Source organism: Sturnira hondurensis, unplaced genomic scaffold (assembly GCF_014824575.4).
Source record: "Sturnira hondurensis isolate 20B ecotype Veracruz unplaced genomic scaffold, ASM1482457v3 Scaffold0022201, whole genome shotgun sequence".
Lineage (NCBI taxonomy): Eukaryota > Metazoa > Chordata > Mammalia > Chiroptera > Phyllostomidae > Sturnira > Sturnira hondurensis.
The window spans coordinates 4896747-4915832 of NW_028094832.1; the positions used below are offsets into that span (position 1 = coordinate 4896747).

Consider the following 19086-nt stretch of genomic DNA (forward strand, 5'->3'; position numbering starts at 1 on the left):
CCTTGTCTATAGTCTGCAAGTGTTTGTGCAAGATTGGCATTATTTCCTTCTTATTGTGTTTTATAGAATTTACCGTCTTGGCCTGGAGTTATCTTTGTGAGAATTGAATTATGTATTACATTTATTCAATTAACATAGGGTATTCCAGTTTTCTATTTCTTCTTGAGTACATTTTGGTAATTTTTGCTTTTCAAGGAATTTGCCAATTTTATTGGAATTTGAAAGCTTGAATTAATTTGTCCATAATATTCTCTTATTACCTTTTTATTTTTATTTTTAAAAGATTTTATTTATTTATTTATAGAGGGGAAGGAGAGAGGGAGAGAAACATCAATGTATGGTTGCCTTTTGTGCATCCCCTGCTGGTAGTTAGCCTGCAAGGAACCGGTTTGCAACCCAGGCATGTGCCCTGACTGGGAATCGAACCTCGATCGTCTGGTTCGCAGGCCCGCGCTCAATCCACTGAGCTACGCCAGCCAGGGCTCTTATTACCTTTTTAATGTCTGTAGCATTTCTAGCATAGGATAGGATCTCTTCTCATTTATTCCTGGTAACGGTAAATATTTGTTCTCTTTCTTTCTCGATTAGTCTAGGTAGAAGTTTACCAATTTAATTGTTGTTTTTGAAGAGCCAGCTTTTGGTTTCATTGGTTTTCTCTACTACTGTTTGTTTACTTTTATTTATTTATTTATTTACTTACTTATTTATCTATATCGAATTTATTGGGGGACATAGGTTTCAGGTGTACCATTCTCTAATATTGCCTCTGCATGTTGTGTGTGTTTATCACTCCAAGCAAAGTTTCTTTTCATCACTACTTATCCCACCATACCCTCTTTTACCTGTTCATTTTCTATTTTATTCATTTCTGTTCTTGTCCTTATTATTTCCTTCCATCTTTCCTTCTGGCTTGTTTTGCTTTATTTTTCTAACTTTTATGGTAGAAGATTCCACCATGCATGTTAGATCTTCTTTTCTAAATAAGTATCTACCACTTACATTTCCATCTATGCACTAGTCCTTAGCAGCACTGAATTTCGATATGTTCAATTTTCAACTCTACTTAGTTCATTTTAATTATGTTTTAGCTGAAGAATATACTTGGCATGATTTAAATACTCTTAAATATTTGCGACTTGTTTTATGACTCAGCATGTAGTTTACCAAGTACATAGGTCCATGTGCACTTGAGTGTGCACTCTGTAGTTAGGTGGAGCGGTCTATAGATGTCCATTGCGTTAAGTTGGTTGGTGACGTTGAGTTTTCTGTTCCCTTACTATCTTGTATAGTTCTATCAGTTAGAGAGGGCAATGCTGAAATATTCTATTACAATGATCGATTCTTCTATTTCTCTTTCAAAACTATTAGTTTTTTCCTTATGCATTTGCACCTGTATTGCTAGTTGCACACACACTTGAGATAGTCTTTTTGATGAGTTATAACATGCTCTTCTTTATTCCTGGTAATAATCTTTGTTGTAAAGTTTACTTTGCACCCTAGTAATACAGCTAGTTTAGATGCTTCTGACCACCAGAACATGGGATATATTTTCAATTCTTTTACTTTTAACCTGTGTTTTTATTTTTAAAATGAATTTCTTATAGGCAGAACATGGATTGGTCTTGCCTTTTGATTCAGTGAGACAGCTGCATCCATCGAAGTATTTAGGCTATTTACATTTAATGTAATTATTAAGTGGTTGGATTTAAATATAAAATCTTACTATTTATTTTCTATTTGTCCTACCTGTTTTATGTTTCTTTCCCCTTTTTTCATGCTTTCCATGAGGTTATTTTTATCTAACTTAACTTTTCTCAAAGTGTGCAGTGTGAAGAGTTCTGACAGTTATGTACAAACGTGGATTCACCCCCACAATTAAGATACAGAACACTTTAATAACTGAGTATTTTTAGTATCCCGTTTTATCTTTGCTCCTAGTTTATTAGCTATATCTCACCTTCTTATTAGTTGCATTGGGTTTAAATATTGCTGCTTTGATTTTTGATGGTTTACTTTCAAAAACATGATACCAGTTTATGAATTATGGAAGAAGCTTACAAAATTTTCTCCTAATTTTTGGGGGCTCAAAAGTTTTTATATATTTTACTTCTACACGTATCTTAGCCATATTTTGTTTAGATACTGTTTTATTTTTGCTTTAGACATTCATTATCTCTAAAGAAATTATAATATGAGAAAACTAACTTTTATATTTACCCAGAAATTTTCCATTTTAAATGTTCTTCGCTTGCTGTGGAAATCTGGGCTCTCATTTGCCTCTGCGTAGCATGCAGGTATGCTGATGAGGTTCTCTTCACTTTTGTTAATCTGGAAAAAAATCTTTGTTTTTCCTTGATTACCAAAATATACTTCTCTGGGTGTATAACCCCAGGTTAACAGTTATATTCTTTCAGCTCTCTAAAGATGTCATTCCATTGTCTTTGGGCTTGCATCATTTCTGAGAAGAAATCTATGATTCTTACCTCTGTTCCTTTCTATATAAAAGTGTGACTTATGTTAAAGTTGTCTATCCGTTGTTTACAGTAATATTATTATTATTCCTGTTGATGTGATTGCCTTAGCTTTTGTACTGTATGAGATATGTTAAGTTATATGGATTTATCGTTTTCAACAAATTTGGAGTATATTTTGTCGTTATTTGTTCAAGTATTATTTCTTCTCTTCCTCCTTTCTCTCCTTTTCAATGGACCTCAATTGCATATATAACACCTCACAGATCAGTGAAGCTGTGTTTATTTCTTCAGTCTTTTTATTTTCTGTGCTTCAGTTTGGGTGGTTTCTATTGCAATGCCTTCACATCCACTGATCCTTTGTTCCCTCGAAGTCTCTAATCTGTTAAATCCATTCAGTGTATTTTTCATATCTAAAAATTTTTATTGGCATTTTTTCTATCTTCCATTTTTCTTCCAGTCACATCAGTTTTCCCCTCTGCCTTCTTGACATGTGGAGTGTATTTATAATAGTTGTTCAAGTGCCCCTATCTGCCTGTTTCATCTCTTTATCAGTCTGAGTCTATTTCTATTGATTGACTTTTCCCCCGGTTTTGGGTCAAGTTCTCTTGACTCTTGGCATGTCTTGAAATTTTGGTTGTAGGCCAGGCATGACAAATTTTGTCTTGAGTACTGACTTTTTATTTATTTCCCTCAGAGTTTTCCTTAGAGACTGTTGTGTTTTATTCTGGCAGGCAATTAGGTTACTGAGGATTACTTAAGTAATTTTGAGGCTTCTTTGAAAGCTTTTTAAGAGTGAGCCTAGAGTAATTTTTACCTAGAACTCTGACAAACACCTGAGCCTTCTGAATACCCTGTGTGTTTTACTGAGGCCCCTTCACTCTGGCTAGTGGGAATACATTGTAAATCATACCTGTTTTTATGTGAGCTCTTGGATTTATTCAGTTTATAGCTCCTGTGTAAGCATTTTCCCCCCAAATTGTAGAGTTTCATTATTCATGTGCACATTGATATTCAGCCAAGATTGGAGTGGATTCCATGCAGATTTCTGGACGTCTTTCTCTTTATAACTTCCTCATGTCTGTTACTGTCTTGCACAAATCTTGGTCACTCTGGTCTTCCTGAACTGGTCTCCTTCACTCAGTGAGACCTGCAGGCGTAGTTTGGGGTTTCCTGCCCAGCACTGCAATGTGGAAATGCCTCTAGGCACAAAGCCAGATTGATCATAGGGCACGTTTCATTTATGTCCCTTTCTCAGGGTTCACAGTCATAACCAGTTCTGTTGACCGATGTCTGAAAGTCACCAATCTTTTCTTGTTGTTTACAGCTGGGCATGGGTACTTCCACACCTCTTAATTTCTTCAAGGCAGAAATTCACCAGGCATGATATACCATCTTTCAACTTTGCCTTAACATTCTACTGGAGTGCAGAATAAATGCTGCTGATTGTGAGGCTGTCTTACAAATGCAAACTCTATTTTTGGACTTTCCCCCTTCCTCCCTCTTCCCCTTCATTCTCAGAAATCTTTATCTCAGAGTTACAAATGGACTCTTGGAAGCAATATCATGACCTCCTAAATTATCATTTAGTTGGTGCGAAGATTATACTAGCAACTTGATTCAGCTTAAATAGAAAAGTTACTTCAAAACTGCCTCTAAAGTGAAGATCTGCCTTGGCAAAACCATCTTGTAATATAAAAATTCCAGAATTAATGATGACTGTAATACAAAATTAATATAGACATAAAAAACAGTGGTGATGAGGGACATTTGTGCTTCCCTGGAACTGCTAACAGGAGTCCATGGTTCAGGATAAAACTTACCAAGTGTCTCACCTTTTACGCTCTGTGAAATGCCAATGTGATGCCAGCCCCACACTGTGATATTCACTAACAAAAGGCATCCAGCACAGCCAGTTTCTTAAAGACCCCTCCTTTAGTCTTTATAGAATAAAGGACAAAGCTGGAGCAAGGATCAGACCTCTGAAGGAAGGTTCACGTAGTAAATACTAACAATGCCTTTCCCCTCTCCTTCCCTTGGTGAAGAGCCTGGGGCTAGGCAGCAGGGAAGTGTCTATCTGTTCCAACCTCTTCTGTTGAAATCTGTGTTTCCCAAGTTGTGTTTCCCCTGAGTAAGGACTGTGGGGTGGGGTGGGGGTGGGGGTGGGGTTGTGTGCCACTGAGCTGAGCCAGCAATTGAGCTGCTATTGATGGAGCTGTAAGAAAGAGTGCCCAAGGGCAGCCTGTGTTTCTACTCCTGGCTTGGAAAGGATGGATGGGTGCATGCCACGGAAGGTAGCTGGGGCTTGCCAGAAGTGGAGACTTTGGGATGTATTGCTTGTTGCCTTGGTAATAGGGGAAAAGAGGACAGGGGAACTGTGCAAAGATGGGACCTTGGGGAGTTCCCTAGAGAGCTAATAATTTCATCCTCACTTAGAACCCAGGGCCAACACTTGATCCCAGCCCAGCTGCGTTGGCCTTTGAGGCGGAGAGGGAACTTGCCAGCTCTGATGCCATTTGCTGTGTAAGCATAGGTCTTTCCCCCTCCTACCCAGGCACAAGGCAAAAGACAGAAGAGAGAGGGATTACTGACAGTTCAGATTTCAAAAAGCACAGGAATAAATTTTAAACCTGAATGGAATAAAGAAATAGTATATCTGGCCTGGGCAGGTTGCAGGAGCGAAAGTCCACAACATTTAGTGCTGCTTGAAAATGAATGAATTTCATTCTCGCACACATCTATGTCGAGGCTATTCAATCAAACTTATTAATATGCTAGTGCATATACGTAAAACCAGACATATAATTTTAAAAAGCTTTTATGTTTTGTTTTGCTTTTACACACTTGCAAAATTCCCTTGAGAGACTTTTATTGCATGGATTGTTTTGACTGAGGCTTTAAAAATATATTTTCAATAAAGTTTGGGTATAGGATGCCTTTCTCCCTTCCTGGCAAATCTCTTTATAATAAGCAAAGGCACTTGTCATCACTCCAAAGCCCTTTGAATTGTACTTGAAATTAGGGTCATCTGCCTCAAAAATTTTAATTGCTTTGTTGATGAATAGGCATGAAAGCATCTAAATGTTTTGAATGTTTCCATGGAGACTTCTTCAGCCATCATCGGCACTTCCATTTCAATACATCTGATGAGTCTGAATAACTTAGATCAGCTTGTCAAGATTGGATAATTGGTTTGGCTTAATGAGGGACAACAGTGCTGGTCACTCAACTATTAGAAATTCACAAATGTGAATTTTTGATATTACCCTGTGGCCATTACCCTCTTTTTTTAGCATAGCACAAGAATAGCCCCTATAAATATGTACAAATGCTTAATTTTAACATGTGTCCATTTTCCATATTACCACAAACTTGGCTGAAAACTCTAATTTGTTACCTAACAGCTCTGGAGGTTAGAAGTCCTAAATCAGGGTGTTAAGAGCACAGAATTGCTTTTGAGGTTCCATGTAAGAATCCATTGCCTTGTCTTTCTTGAGCTTCTAGGGTCTACCCAAATTCTTTGGCTTGTGGCCCCTTCCTCGCATCACTCCAGTCTCTGCTACCATTGTCACATTGGTTCTTTTATTGTGACTTTCTTGCTTCCTTCTTTGATGGACACTTGTAATTACATTGGGTGCCGTGGAAAATCTAGTGCAGACCCCACATCTCAAAATCCTTAACTTAGTCACACCTAGAGTTCCTTTGCTATGACAGGTAATAGTTAAAGGCTCTGGTGGTTAGAACCTGGGCATCCTTGGGGCGGGGCACTGCTACCACACCCTACTAACTAAAGGGAGCCCCAGGTAGTATGATCTGCATCCCTGCAATGTTAAACCCTCACCATTTGTTTCTGATCGTGACTTCCTGTCTATGGCCCTCATTTCCTTGGTACATCTGTTTTTGAGACTTATTGAGACTGTCAATTTCTGGATCATTTTGTTGTGCCCCAACATTTATCCTCTTTCTTTCTTTTTCAGTTCCAGACCCCACGTTCATCCTTCCAGCCACCCCTGATGCTCATTAGCTCATCCTTTTGTGGCAGTCCCTCTTCTCAAACAAAATTTCAACTTTGTTACTATGCCTGTTGTGTTCTCTTGGAGAAAATCTCTACATGATCCCAGGTATCAGCAAGGTAATTCCTGATCTTCAGCCTCTCCTCAATATCAGTGCCACCCAGAAGGCCTTCTGTGTTTTCAGAGTCTATACTGTCTTCGGGTGTATCACAAACTCCAACCCATGTTCTGTTCTCTCACTCTCTTTGGGCGATACTTTGAGGAGTAAATTTCAGCCATCCCAAAGAAGTCCATGAGTTTTGTTTTTTGTCTTGCAAGCTCACTTCCAAGCACACTTCTTTCTCCTTCTTTCCTGTGACTGGGAGAGGTGTCCCCGTCAAAGGCTAATCCAGAATTTTTACCAACCAAGATTTTTCACATTCGATTCATATTACCCTCATAGCTTTTGTTCTACAGGTGCAAGTTCTGTTTTTGAAGTAGTATTCTGTAGTTGCTATCTCTTCTTTTTTACAACACACTCGAGTCAGAAGCTCCTCAATTACCTGGAATGTGTTTTGTTCCTACAGTTTCACTGAAATAGCCCTTGTCCTACATACAGAGAAATCTGAAACCCAGTTTATAATCAAACCCCATCCCAGGCTGGTTCTCCTGGTTTCTTAAATAAGGAAATGGTGTTAACATTGTCTTGAACACATCTTAGGTTTTGTCCCAATTAGTGGACACTATGTCAGTTACCAGACCTGTAGGTTCAAGTTCCTAACACATATACATACATGTGTATGTGTGTTATTCAGTTTCCTCATTCTATTTTTTATAATATGCAATTTCCTAATACATACATTGTACATAAATGCTACATACTTTTTTCATTACTTTATTATAGGATCAGCTATTCATCTATATTTTATTATACTTATTTTGTACCTTTTGGGGACATTTCATTATTTAATATATATAAAAGTGTACCTATGGTGTGCATGTGGGTGTGTGGTTTAAGGGAGAAGTTTAGCTTTATTTATTTATTTTTTTAGCTAATAACTATTCATTTGTTGCAGCACCATTTAATCATTTACTATGCCCTTATTAATGCCACCTTTATTATTCACTAAATTTATGCACACACACAAACCTGCTTGTTTTCTCTGTTTTGTTCATTTTTCTCTCTGTGCTTAAGTCGTACCACTCTGTTTTATTTGCTGCATTTTTGTTTTAAGAGTACTATCTACTTTAATTATTTGTCCTCTTTAAGATTTTTTCAGTTGTTTTTACTTTCTTATTTTTCTGTTAAATTAAAAAAAACAACTTTGGCAACTTTGAAATGGAATTGTATAGCACTTATAAATAAATTATTTGAAGGAAGAAATGAGATCTTAAGAATAAAGTCTTCTTTTCCAGAATTTAGCATATCTTTTCATCATATTAGTCTTCTTAAAAAGTCCCTTAGAAGAAAAAAAACACATGATTAGACCAATGACAATTATTATTTTATAGTATTAGACTTATGTTACTAGTATTCTTGTCAATGATGTGTGGAAATTTGTACTCTTCTGGCTTTATTTTGGGAAGTGTATTAAGTCTGAAAAATAATATGAGAAGCTGTTCCTTGTTCTGCATCTTTGATACAATTTCCTGTTAAATGCTTGTATACTAATTTGCATTATCTACTTGTTGATTTTCTGGTTCTAGAAGTTGAAGTAGAAGAACATTCTCCCCAGACACTGTGGGTGTTGGGTTGGACTTCATACTTGTGTATAGAGAAGAAGGTAAAACACAGCATCCTTCTGAGAACTGACAGGGGAAAGCGGGGAGGCTCCCAGCCCAAAGAAAAAAACCACTGATAATTTTTTCCTCCCCACTCAGTGCTCATAGAGCAGTGGCGCACTCTGCTCCGGGGCAAGCCGAATGCCTATGAAGGCTCAGTGAGAGCATCAGCAGCTCCTGGTTCACGGGCGTCAGGGCATTCCACACACCTGGAGAGAGAGGCCTGGGTGTCCGTCTGGCAGAAAGGGTCTCCAGCGTTCCCCAAACAAAGATGACCCACCACGAGAAAACCAAACTGAACCCCAAACTTGATCACATAATTCTATTTCAAACAGAAGTAAGGTATACATTCAAACTACTATCCTACGAATTGAATCAGCTTTCTATCGAAAACCCACAGGCTTCAGCTTCTTGAGGCGTCAGTTTGGTGGCCAAAGTAAGAAAGGTAATTTGCTAGCAGAGATGGGTAGTCACCAGGTCCCTGAGGAACTGTCCCAGAAACTCCTTACAAATATTCCACTCCTTGCGGTTTCCACTTCTGAGAGTCATCTGGAAAAATGGTTTCCTTTTAAATGGTGGTTTTGCCCCTTTCCTGTTATTCGTTAACCACATTTTTCTTTTCCATTAATAACATCAATACTATAGTTACGTACTTACATAAAACTTTTTTTAACCATGAAACTTTTCTGTCCAGGTCAAAGAATAATTTATTTGATGCTGGATCTCACATTTCCAAACATCTCAGAACAATAACAATAATAGCGTCATGGACATTTTAGCTCTGACCCCAAATGAAATGCGTTTGGTGTTTGAGAGGACTGTTTTTTCTCATGATATGAAATATGTTTGTATTACTAATGGTATTATCAGAAATAAATGCTTAGATTTCTCAAGTGCCTTAGAGCAACTATGGAGAGAATCATATGATTTTGTATTTTGTGCATCACTGAGACAAGGCTTTTGACAAAAAACCCTAGTATTAAGCCATCCTTGAATTTTTAGAATAAACATTACTTATAGTTTTGAAAAATTATTTGTGTAGTGTTGGGTTGATGTTGCCAGCATTTAGTTAAAGCAAGTAAAATTTCTTTCTTTGCTGTGTTGGCTTTATTATTAAGGATTAATTTTGAAACATAATTCGGGAAGTGTTTTATCAGTTTGTAATTTGGGAATGATTTAAATAACATGAGATTTGTTATTTGAAAGTTTTTAAGAACTTGCTCATAAAGGATCTTTGGATCCAATTCCCCATTTGAAACATAAAAAATATCTTCCATGAGTGTCAGTCTATTACAGCTTTCTGATTCTTACTGAATTTATTTTTCATTAAAATCTGCATAATTCACTAGGTACTAAGACTTTGTTATCATAGAGCTATAAAATATATTTTTACAGTTAAAAAGTTGCTTCACATCTGTGCTTATATTTGTCTTTCCTCCTCTTTCTTTTCAGTTAATATATCAGTAATTTTCATGTTTTAATGTTCTTTGTATAGATGAAATACTATAATAATCACTTTATCAATTCCACTGTTCTTTTCCTGCTACCTTACATAATTGCTGCTTTTATTCTTATTCGTTCCTTCATTATATTTCTCTAAGATTTACTTTTGTGTGTTTTACTACATATTCTGCATCAGTATTCTTGAAAACTAATTATGATCTAACACTTTGTAAATTAGGTTTTTTTTCAAAAAATGATTCTTTTTGGATTTATCGGAAAGATACAGATTTTTATAATCATTAAACTATAAGAACCAGGTTCAGTAAAACCATTTTCAACAAGTAATAGAAACAAAGTCAGAAAGAGGACGCCAGTGTTGTTAGGGCTTGAGATGTACCACACAGATATCAGACTAAGAGCTGCCTGGTCTTTATGAAAGTCACAGTCTGCATTTAGGAGAAGTTTCACAAGGTTAAACCATGAGATCCAAAAACATTCAGGGATTTGACTAAATCGACATACTTTTTACTAACATTGCCTTTTTGAGGCAACTGTGACGTTATTGCAATAGGGACGAACCACCCATTCCACTTCCTCCAGACTTACACTGACCCAGGTTCATTACCCCCGCCACCTGGGGACAAATACACGAATGCCTTCCTCCGCATCTGCGCCTTTGATTTTCACCAATTCTCTCAACAAGAAACACAATAGCATTTTATTCTTTATGGTATTACATTGTGCACATTAAAATCCAATGACCCATTTTAGTTTTAAAAACCAGGAGAGGAAAAAAAATGTTATCATCAATCATGAACTTGGAAAGAGTCCTTTGACAAACAATGAGGGGGAGTTATTTTGGAAATAACTGGGTTCTATCCTGGTAGACCGCGTGTCTCTATAAAAGGTGCCCTTCCTCTGGGGCCAGGAGGTGGACGCGAGTTCCGTCCAGGCCTCTGGGGCCTCCTCTGCTGCACTGCCAGCGCCCGGGGGAACGAGTCTACACTGGAGGCTCCACTCAGCTCTTCCGTGTAGACTTCCATCTCATTCCAGTTTAGGCTTCTCCTTCTCTTCCTCCATACCTAAAACACAGGCAGAGCACTTTATGTGAGCATCAGATTGAACTAGGAGCAGCTTTGCCAAGCTGCTTAAAAAAAAACCCCAAAACTCTCCTCTCAACACTTCTCACCCACCCTCCCGCATTCACCCCTTCTTTTTAGCTGAGAAGAGAAGTCCTTCATGGCTTTTTCTAGAAACTTCATCAGTGACCTCTCTCGCCACCCTTTCCCACCAAATCAGGACAGAACATCTCCGGGACACACTCAGTTCTTACGGCTTCTGGGAGTGAGGGACTCAAGTTAGTTCTTGACTCACTGAGTTTGCATGGAAGTCCCCGACTGGACTGCTTGCTGTGTGACCAGCTTCTAGTGAAAGGAGGTGTGCGGCTGATGAGTTCCTAACTGACCTTCTTAATTTTTTTTATTTCAGTCCTGTCCCTTTCTAAGACAAGGACTCTGGATTTTTTTAAAAGATTTATTTATTTATATTTAGAGAGGAAAGGAAGGAGAGAAGGAGAGAAATATCAATGTATGGTTGCCTCTCATGAGTCCCCTGCTGGGAACTGGCCTGCAACCCAGGCATGTGCCCTGACTGGGAATCGAACCGCGATTGTGTGGTTCGCAGGCCTGTGCTCAATCCACTGAGCTACACCAGCCAGGGCACAAGGACTCTGGATTTTAAAAAAATCAAGAAATATACCTATCTGTCTATCTATCTATATATGTATGTATGTATATATATATATATGTATATATATATATGTGTGTGTGTGTGTGTGTGTATATATATATATATATATATATATATATATATATATATTAAAGCTCGCAGCCCATTAGCCACAAGAACTGTTTATATCCATACCCATTTGCACTTAAACTTAAGTTCTCCCTATGTTCACCCCAAGACTGGTAGAACTGTTTTTCTTCCTGAGACTCATGGATCTGGCTGGTAAGACCTCTGTCTGTTGTCTGGAGCGAATAGTTAATGATGTATCGTTTTCCTGGAGATGAAAACGTTCAAGTCATTCTCATGAATTAAAGTGAAATCGAGCAAATGGCTCCCTACTTCAGTTTTTCTAGCTGAGTATTTTTCTGTGACACTAAATTCTCGAACACTTTTTGCTGGGACAAAAGAATGACCAAATGCTGCTTAGAAGGTTCTGTTGGTGTTCTTTTGTAAATTGCAAGCTCTCTGAGGACAGAGCCCTCAACTGTTTTATTTCGGATTGTATATCCCTAGCACATCATAACACAGTGTCTTTTTCACAGTAGGAGCTCCATTAAACCTTACTAAATCAATTAATAAACAGTAAACACAGGAGGCTTCAGCAGGCTGGGCTAGAGGGAAAACAGAACAACCTACGGAATTTCGCAATATAAAAACCCATGAAGCCTAACTGCAGGGGGCCACCATGATAGGGCTTAGGGTAGGAGGGATGTGCCCCTCCCATCTCGGCTGTTAGTCTGTGTTCTGCAGGGTCAGGGTGGTGGCAGTGGGCTCTGGATAACATGCTCTGAACAGGTGTCCTTAGACATTCTTTCAGGTTTGGTTTGCATGACTAAGGAACTGGCAGAGATCTGTAACACTTTTTCCAAAGTAATTCCCAGAATCATACTAAGGGAAACTTCACACGGAGCAGTCATGACATCCAAAGGGAGGAGGGGCAGGGCAGAGGGGGGAAGGCAGGCGATGCCTTAGTTGTTGGGTAACCAAGGCAAAGGCAGACAAACACAACAGATTCCGCTGGAACAACCCATGTGACTTGACCCCCACTCCGTCCCCTGTCCATCCCCGTGGAGGAGCTATTGGGAGCTAGCCGCTTGCCTCTCGTTTTCCTCCTAAGTGTTTTCTTGCAGCTGGGTTGGCTTGGCAGTAAGAGCGGAACCTTCAAAAGCGGGGGTGGAGAACAGGGGGTGCTCACTGACCCAGACAGGGAAAACGGCTCCCCACCTACTTTCACTTGGCAGCTGGTAGGTAGAGGGAAAAATTAGTCAGCTGTAAATAACATGGAAGAGCCACAGGTATAATTTCCACACAAATGAAACCTAACTGAAAGAAACCTGTCACAAAGCTGAGGCAGGAGGTGCTTTCGGGGACACAGAGGAAGAGCTGACTGATCCCCAGAGACTAACTCATCTGTGACTTCCCTGGGCTGGGGCGGGGGTGGGGGGCGGGGGTGGGGACGCAACCTGAGTGCAGGGCTGGGACAAGGCTGCCTGGTGGGCAGTTGGCAGAGAAGGAAGGTGCAAGTTTGTGTCAGAGGCCTGGTGCTGACCTCCTTTCATCTGCTTTCTCCTCCCTCACCCCGGCCTTTCACCCTTGGACGCTTCCATTTCTGGTCATATGAAGTTTGACTTTAATAAGATGACACATCGGAATGGGGAAAAATTCTTAGCTAAAGTGCAGACGTATTTTAGGTATTGTAGGTGGAATTGTGTCCCCCACAGAATTTGTTGAGGTCCTAAATTCCAGGACCTTAGAATGTGAGAGAAGGCCAAGGATGTGGCCGAACTGTTTGTGAAAGAGACCAGGTACGTGACCTGTGAATCCAATTGATCATCTCAGCAGACTCTGGGAAGGACCTGTAGGGGATGCTCTGTCGGATGCTTTGGACCCCCATGAATTACGTGGGAAGCCAAAAGGTTTTTTTGAGAATTTGGTACCAGCAGAAACCCTGCTGACATAGACTGAAAGGGACGGGATGAAATGAAGGAAGAGTTAACTCCAAAAGCATTTTAGGGGATGGATCGTTCTTGGTTCCAGAGGGTAGGGCTGCTGCCCAAGCCCAAGGATGCAGGGCCACAGCCCCCCTCCTGGTGAGTCCCGAGGACAGGACATTCAGCCAAAGGGGATTATTCTCAAGCCTTGAAATGGAATGGAATTTGCCTTGCTAGCTTTTAGACTTGGTTGGGAATCATGACCCTTTCTTACCCTGCGACTTCTCTCTTTCGGAAAGGGAACATATATTCTATGTCTGTTCAGCCATTGTATTTTGGAAGCAGACAACTTTCTTCCTGGGTTCACAGGTTCACAACTGGAGTGCAATGTTGCTTTGGGATGCACTGTACCCCCAGCTTACCCACATGTGATTTAGATAATATTTAAGGTGAGATTTTGGACTTAAGATGCTGGAAAAACTTTGAGGGCTATTGGGAATGTATATTGCATGAATGAAGGGCATGAATTTGGGGGGCATAAGGCAGAGTGCTATGGGCTAAATTGTGTCTCCCCAAACCTCACTGCCAGTACTGTAAGAATGTGACTGTGTTGGAGAGAGGGTCTTTACCAAGTTAAAAGGAAGCCATTGGGGTGAGCCCTACTCAGATATGACTGATGTCTTTATAAAAAAAAACAAATTTGGCCCTGGCTGGAATGGCTCATTTGGTTGTGGCATTGTCCCATGGGCCAAAGTCCTGGGTTCAATCTCCAGTCAGGGCACACAGCCAGGTGGTGGGTTTGATCCCCCGTCGGGACACATATGAGAAGGCAACCCATCCATATTTCCCTCTCACAATGATGTTTCTATCTCTCTCTCTGTCTCTATCTCCCTTCCTCTCTGTCTAGAAACAATGAAAAATATCCTTGAGTGTGAATACAATATTTAAAAAAGAAATTTGGAGACAGCCTTATATATAAGTGTTAATGCCATGTGAATGTGAAAATGGTCATCTATAAGTGGAGGAGACAGGCCTGGAACAAAGTTTCCCTCATGGTCCTCAGAAGGAACCCACCCTGCTCAGACCTTGATTTTGGCATCCAGAACTGTGAGACATGACATTTCTATTGTTAAAGTCATCCAGTTTGTGGTACTTTATTGTGGCAGCCCTAGCGAACTAATACACTATCCACAAAGTCTCATGGAATTACTTTCTTTTAAAAAGAGCAAATGAATACCTCTAAATTTAGCCTCCCTTAAAAGCCTTTTTTCATAGCTCATATCAGGTTGGTCTATTTTGTTATTTGATAAGCTCTGGGTGAATTTTCTGAACTCTCGCGGGTCTGGTGTTCCGGTGGAGACACTCTGATAGTTCACTAGAAACAACATCCTTCAGGTGTTGGCTCTGCAACCGCCCTTTTTAGTGGGTTGCTTAAGATTTCGGGGCCTCAGTTGTTTCTTAATAAAAAGAAAGAGTCGGTTTAGATGATTTCTGATCTCCTTTTTAGTTCTAGGATTCTGTAACAATGTGATTTCATCTTGTAGTTGAGGCCAACATAACATTCCCAGTGGAGGAAGTCGAGCCACTCAAAGTCATTATGGATGAAAAGAAGGGGGGCCAAATGTGGCATTCCTGCTCCTTGGAGGAATTTGGTTTGGGGTGTAGTAAATGTGCTGAGGATCGTAATACTGTGCTCCATTGTATTCGATTCATTCTATAACACACACACACACACACAACACACACTTCTTTTATTTATTTAGTTTTTGATCTTTAAATACTTTTTATTGTATTGTTTCCATTACCATTTATCCTCCTTATGACCTCTTCCACACCCACCACTCTCCTCCACCCCGCAATCAGCACCCTGTAATCCAAGTCCAGGAGTCCTTTCTCTTTTTTGTTCGATTCCTCCTCTGCTTTTAATTGGCAGTTTCAAATCAACTACCTGCAGAGCAAGCCAACTAATGGGACTGAGCAAAGTGGCCAGAGGGGGACTAGGGTAAATTAGAGCACCATTTAAAGGGAACAACTGACCCTCAGCTCCAGACCACTGTTGCCAGGTCTTAAAATATTTGAGGAGATAAAAAATCTGGCCTCTATATGAGATCTCCCAGTTTCAAAGTGTTGGTTCCAAATAAAAGTCCCACTATGGAGGCCTGACAAAACTTTTCTGCAGGTAAGGTTTGGAGGAGGCCATTAGTTTGTCATCTCTCTCTGATGTGAAAAAGATGATTTCTTGGCACAAAACCTCTGTCTCCATTGAATTAACTACATGGTCCCAAGTAGATAAAATTAATCTCTAAACCTGACATGAGCTACAAAATATTAGTCAACTGTAACTCGTGTTGCTTCAAAGAATGGCACAAATTAAACTAAACAGATGACTAAAAATAACAACCCTTAGTTTTACTACTCATTTTTAACTTCTTTTTTATTTTTTATTTTTTTACAGATTTTTTATTTATTTATCTTTAGAGGGGAAGGGAAGGAGAGAAGGAGAGAAATATCAATGTATGGTTGCCTCTCGTGGGTCCCCTGCTGGGAACTGGCCTGCAACCCAGGCATGTGCCCTGACTGGGAATCGAACCGCAATCGTGTGGTTCGCAGGCCCACGCTCAATCCACTGAGCTACACCAGCCAGGGCCTTATTTTTAACTTCTTACTCAAAGTTGCTAAAATGTAGTATTTTATTTATGTAGATTGAACTTTTTTTCCCTCCTGGTTTTCAGGCCATCTTCTCTCTTAGAAGTTATACAACAATGGCCGAATGACTGTTGGAATCAAGCCAGTTGAGGGGAAGCAGGCTTGATTGAATAAACACTTCCTGAATAACATACATTGGACATATTAGCTTAAATTGAAATATGGCCTTTCCCCCAAAAGTTGATAAGGTTTGCATTTTATTTTTTATTTAAAAAATTTTTTATCATCGCCTGAGGCTATGTTTATTGATACTTAGACAGAGAGGAAGACAGAGAGAGAAAGAGAGAGACAGACAGACAGATGGACACTGATGTGAGAGAGAAACATCAACCAGCTGCCTCCAGTACCTGCCCGTGTCCCGACCAGGGCTCGAAACCTTAACCTGGGTATGTGCCCTGACTGGGGATCGAACCCACAATGCTCTAGCCAACTGAGCTACCCTGCCAGGGGGTATTTAACTTTGAATACATTTTGAAAGTTAACTAAATACTTTTATAAGTTAATTAATAGAGAAAGATTACTATTCCCATTGAACAGAAAGGAAAATTATTAAAATATGGTTTCTGGGCCCTCAAGTTATGGCCTGAACGGGATAAAAAATTTTGACACTTTTACATATAGACCACTTATTCAAATCAAGCCAGCTGCTGGGGAAAAAACCCTCAGATTCCTTTGGGCCATTTAACATTGGCTGGTACGTTGAGGCATACCATCTTGGGAGAGCCACACACATAAGAAGCCCGATTCAATGACCATGCAATGACTGCTTTATTTGTCTAATTAGATCACGTTCCCTGCAGAGTGTCTGGCACACAGTAGGGTACTTGACGTCTGTGGAAAGTGGATCATTTCCTGGTGATGTCTAGAGAGGTCTCTGACATCCCCACTTCATCTTGCCTTTAGATGGATTCTCATGCAGGACCCAAGTCACTACATGTCTGCACGGTTGCTTTGGCCACCTTCCCAATTTTGTGTTATCTTACACACACTTTGGTCAGATTTTGCACAGCTTGGGTAAGATTACATGCCTTGCCGGGGTGGAGGCTCTGCCGTAAATAGAAACAAAAGAGAAATCAATCCGTAGGTTAAGAGAGTTTATGCAGCAATGAAGTATTATCCTTTACTGCCCGAACTTCTTTGCCACTTCAACCCTTGAACATGATAGTCACTGGTGAATCTCAGTGGCCTGAGCCTTCTGTGCTGCTTAAAGGTTGAGCAGAATGGTGGTGAGGCGTCTCTGAGGCTACTGCACCCCTGGAAAGGATGGTGTAAAAACTGGAGATCTGGGTGACTTCTACTGAGACTGGTTACATTTAAAGATTTTATTTGTTTATTTTTAGAGGGGGATGGAGGGAGAAAGAGAGTGAGAGAAACATGATGTGTGAGAGAAACATTGATTGGTCACCTCTTGCATGCCCCCAGCTGGAGACCTGGCTTGCAACCCAGACATGTGCTCTGACTGGGAGTTGAACTGGTGACCAGGCTGGTGCTCAATCCACTGAGCCACACTAGCCAGGGAAAGATTGGTTACAGTTAATAATTAAACTATTTAATTGGGGGTTCTTTAGCTAAGGCTGTCTTTTATTAATCAGAGTAAACTCCTTATAAAATTTTATAGACACGCTTCTATTCTCTTAGGTTTGGATATTTTACTACCTAATAAGACAAAGTGAGTAATAAACCATTCCGGTTACTGCCAGGAGCTCTTAGATTAATGCTGTGATTATAAAAAGGTAAGTCTTCCTACGTGATTCTGTGCTACAGTGGAATTTTCCTTCAGTCTCTGCACAAGGTTTTACGACAGGAATTCTCTTGTTTTATACTCCCCTAAATAATACTTACTTTTCTGTGTATCCCAGATATAGCTGTTCAGCACTTCTCCCAGCAGGTACAAAAAGTTCATTAAGATGGCTGCAGACCCGAAGAAGATGATTCTGGGTCCTGAGCCAAGGTGTTCCAGGAACGGATACACCCACATCCCAGTTACGTGATGGATCCAGCACACCCTGCAATGGAATTGCAACGGTGACCAAGATAGAATTTACTTTCAGGTCAGATCTCAAAGCTGCTAATATTACAAATATGGACCCCCCCATTCCAACTAGTCTTCATCAGTGCCCATCATGGTTTTGCTTCTGACACTTAGGAGCTACCAGAGATTTTGTTGTTGTTTGTTTTCTTTTACTTCTTTTTTTTAACTCTAAAATAATTTTAGGTTCACAGAGAAGTTGCAAATACAGTATTAGGGAATTCCAGTGTGCCTTTTGCTCAAGACTCCTGCATGTTAATATCTTACATAACTAGCACAATTACTAAAAGGAAGCAGTTAGGCTGTTAGGCATGGAACATAGGCTGATACACAGTTTAGCCGTAGTACTAACAATCCATGGGCCCAGCAATGCCACTCCGAGGTCTAGAGCCAAGGGCACTGAAGCAGGGACACAGACACCTGGGCGGCCGTGTTCACAGCAGCATTATTCGCAGTAGCCAAAAGAATGAAAGAGCCCAGGTGTCCACCAACAGGTGAGTGGATGAAGAAAATGTTGTATATACATGCAGTGAAATATTACTCAGCCTTAGAGAGGAATGAGGTTCTCATATATGCTACAACATAGATGGATACTGGAAACATTATGTTAAGTGAAAAAAGCCAGACACAAAAGGATAAATATCATATCATTCCACTTAAATAGGATACTAGAAGCAGCAAATTCATAGAGATAGAAAGTATAATAGAAGTTACCTGGGGCTAAGGGGAATTGGGGAATGGGGAGTTACTGCATAATGGGTTCAGAGATTATGTTGGAGATAACGAAAATATGTTGGGAATGGGTAGTGGCGATGGTTACACAACATAGTGAATATATTTTGTGACTCTGAATTGTACACTCATGAGTGGTGAAAATAATGAATATTATGTTATGTATAGGGTGTGTCAAAAGTAGGTTTACAGTTGTGAGTCCACAAAACATA

The 19086-nt window shown here is 39.9% G+C and overlaps 1 protein-coding gene across 4 annotated transcripts in view; it reads right to left on the reverse strand.

Annotated features, from left to right (window-relative positions):
- Positions 1 to 10095: 10095 nt before the first annotated feature.
- The window catches only part of AIG1 (androgen induced 1), a 208521-nt gene continuing 199530 nt past the window's right edge, over positions 10096 to 19086 (reverse strand). For 2 of the 4 annotated variants that reach the window (XM_037034812.1, XM_037034808.1), the window contains 2 exons: positions 17956 to 18119; positions 10096 to 10770 (listed from right to left, as the gene is read on the reverse strand). In XM_037034812.1, coding sequence (XP_036890707.1) covers positions 10743 to 10770; positions 17956 to 18119 — 192 coding nt within the window. In that variant the 3' untranslated portion in view covers positions 10096 to 10742. Of the gene's footprint in view, positions 10771 to 16857; positions 17160 to 17955; positions 18120 to 19086 lie in introns of those variants that run through there. The other 2 variants (XM_037034810.1, XM_037034809.1) reach the window with 1 other exon arrangement.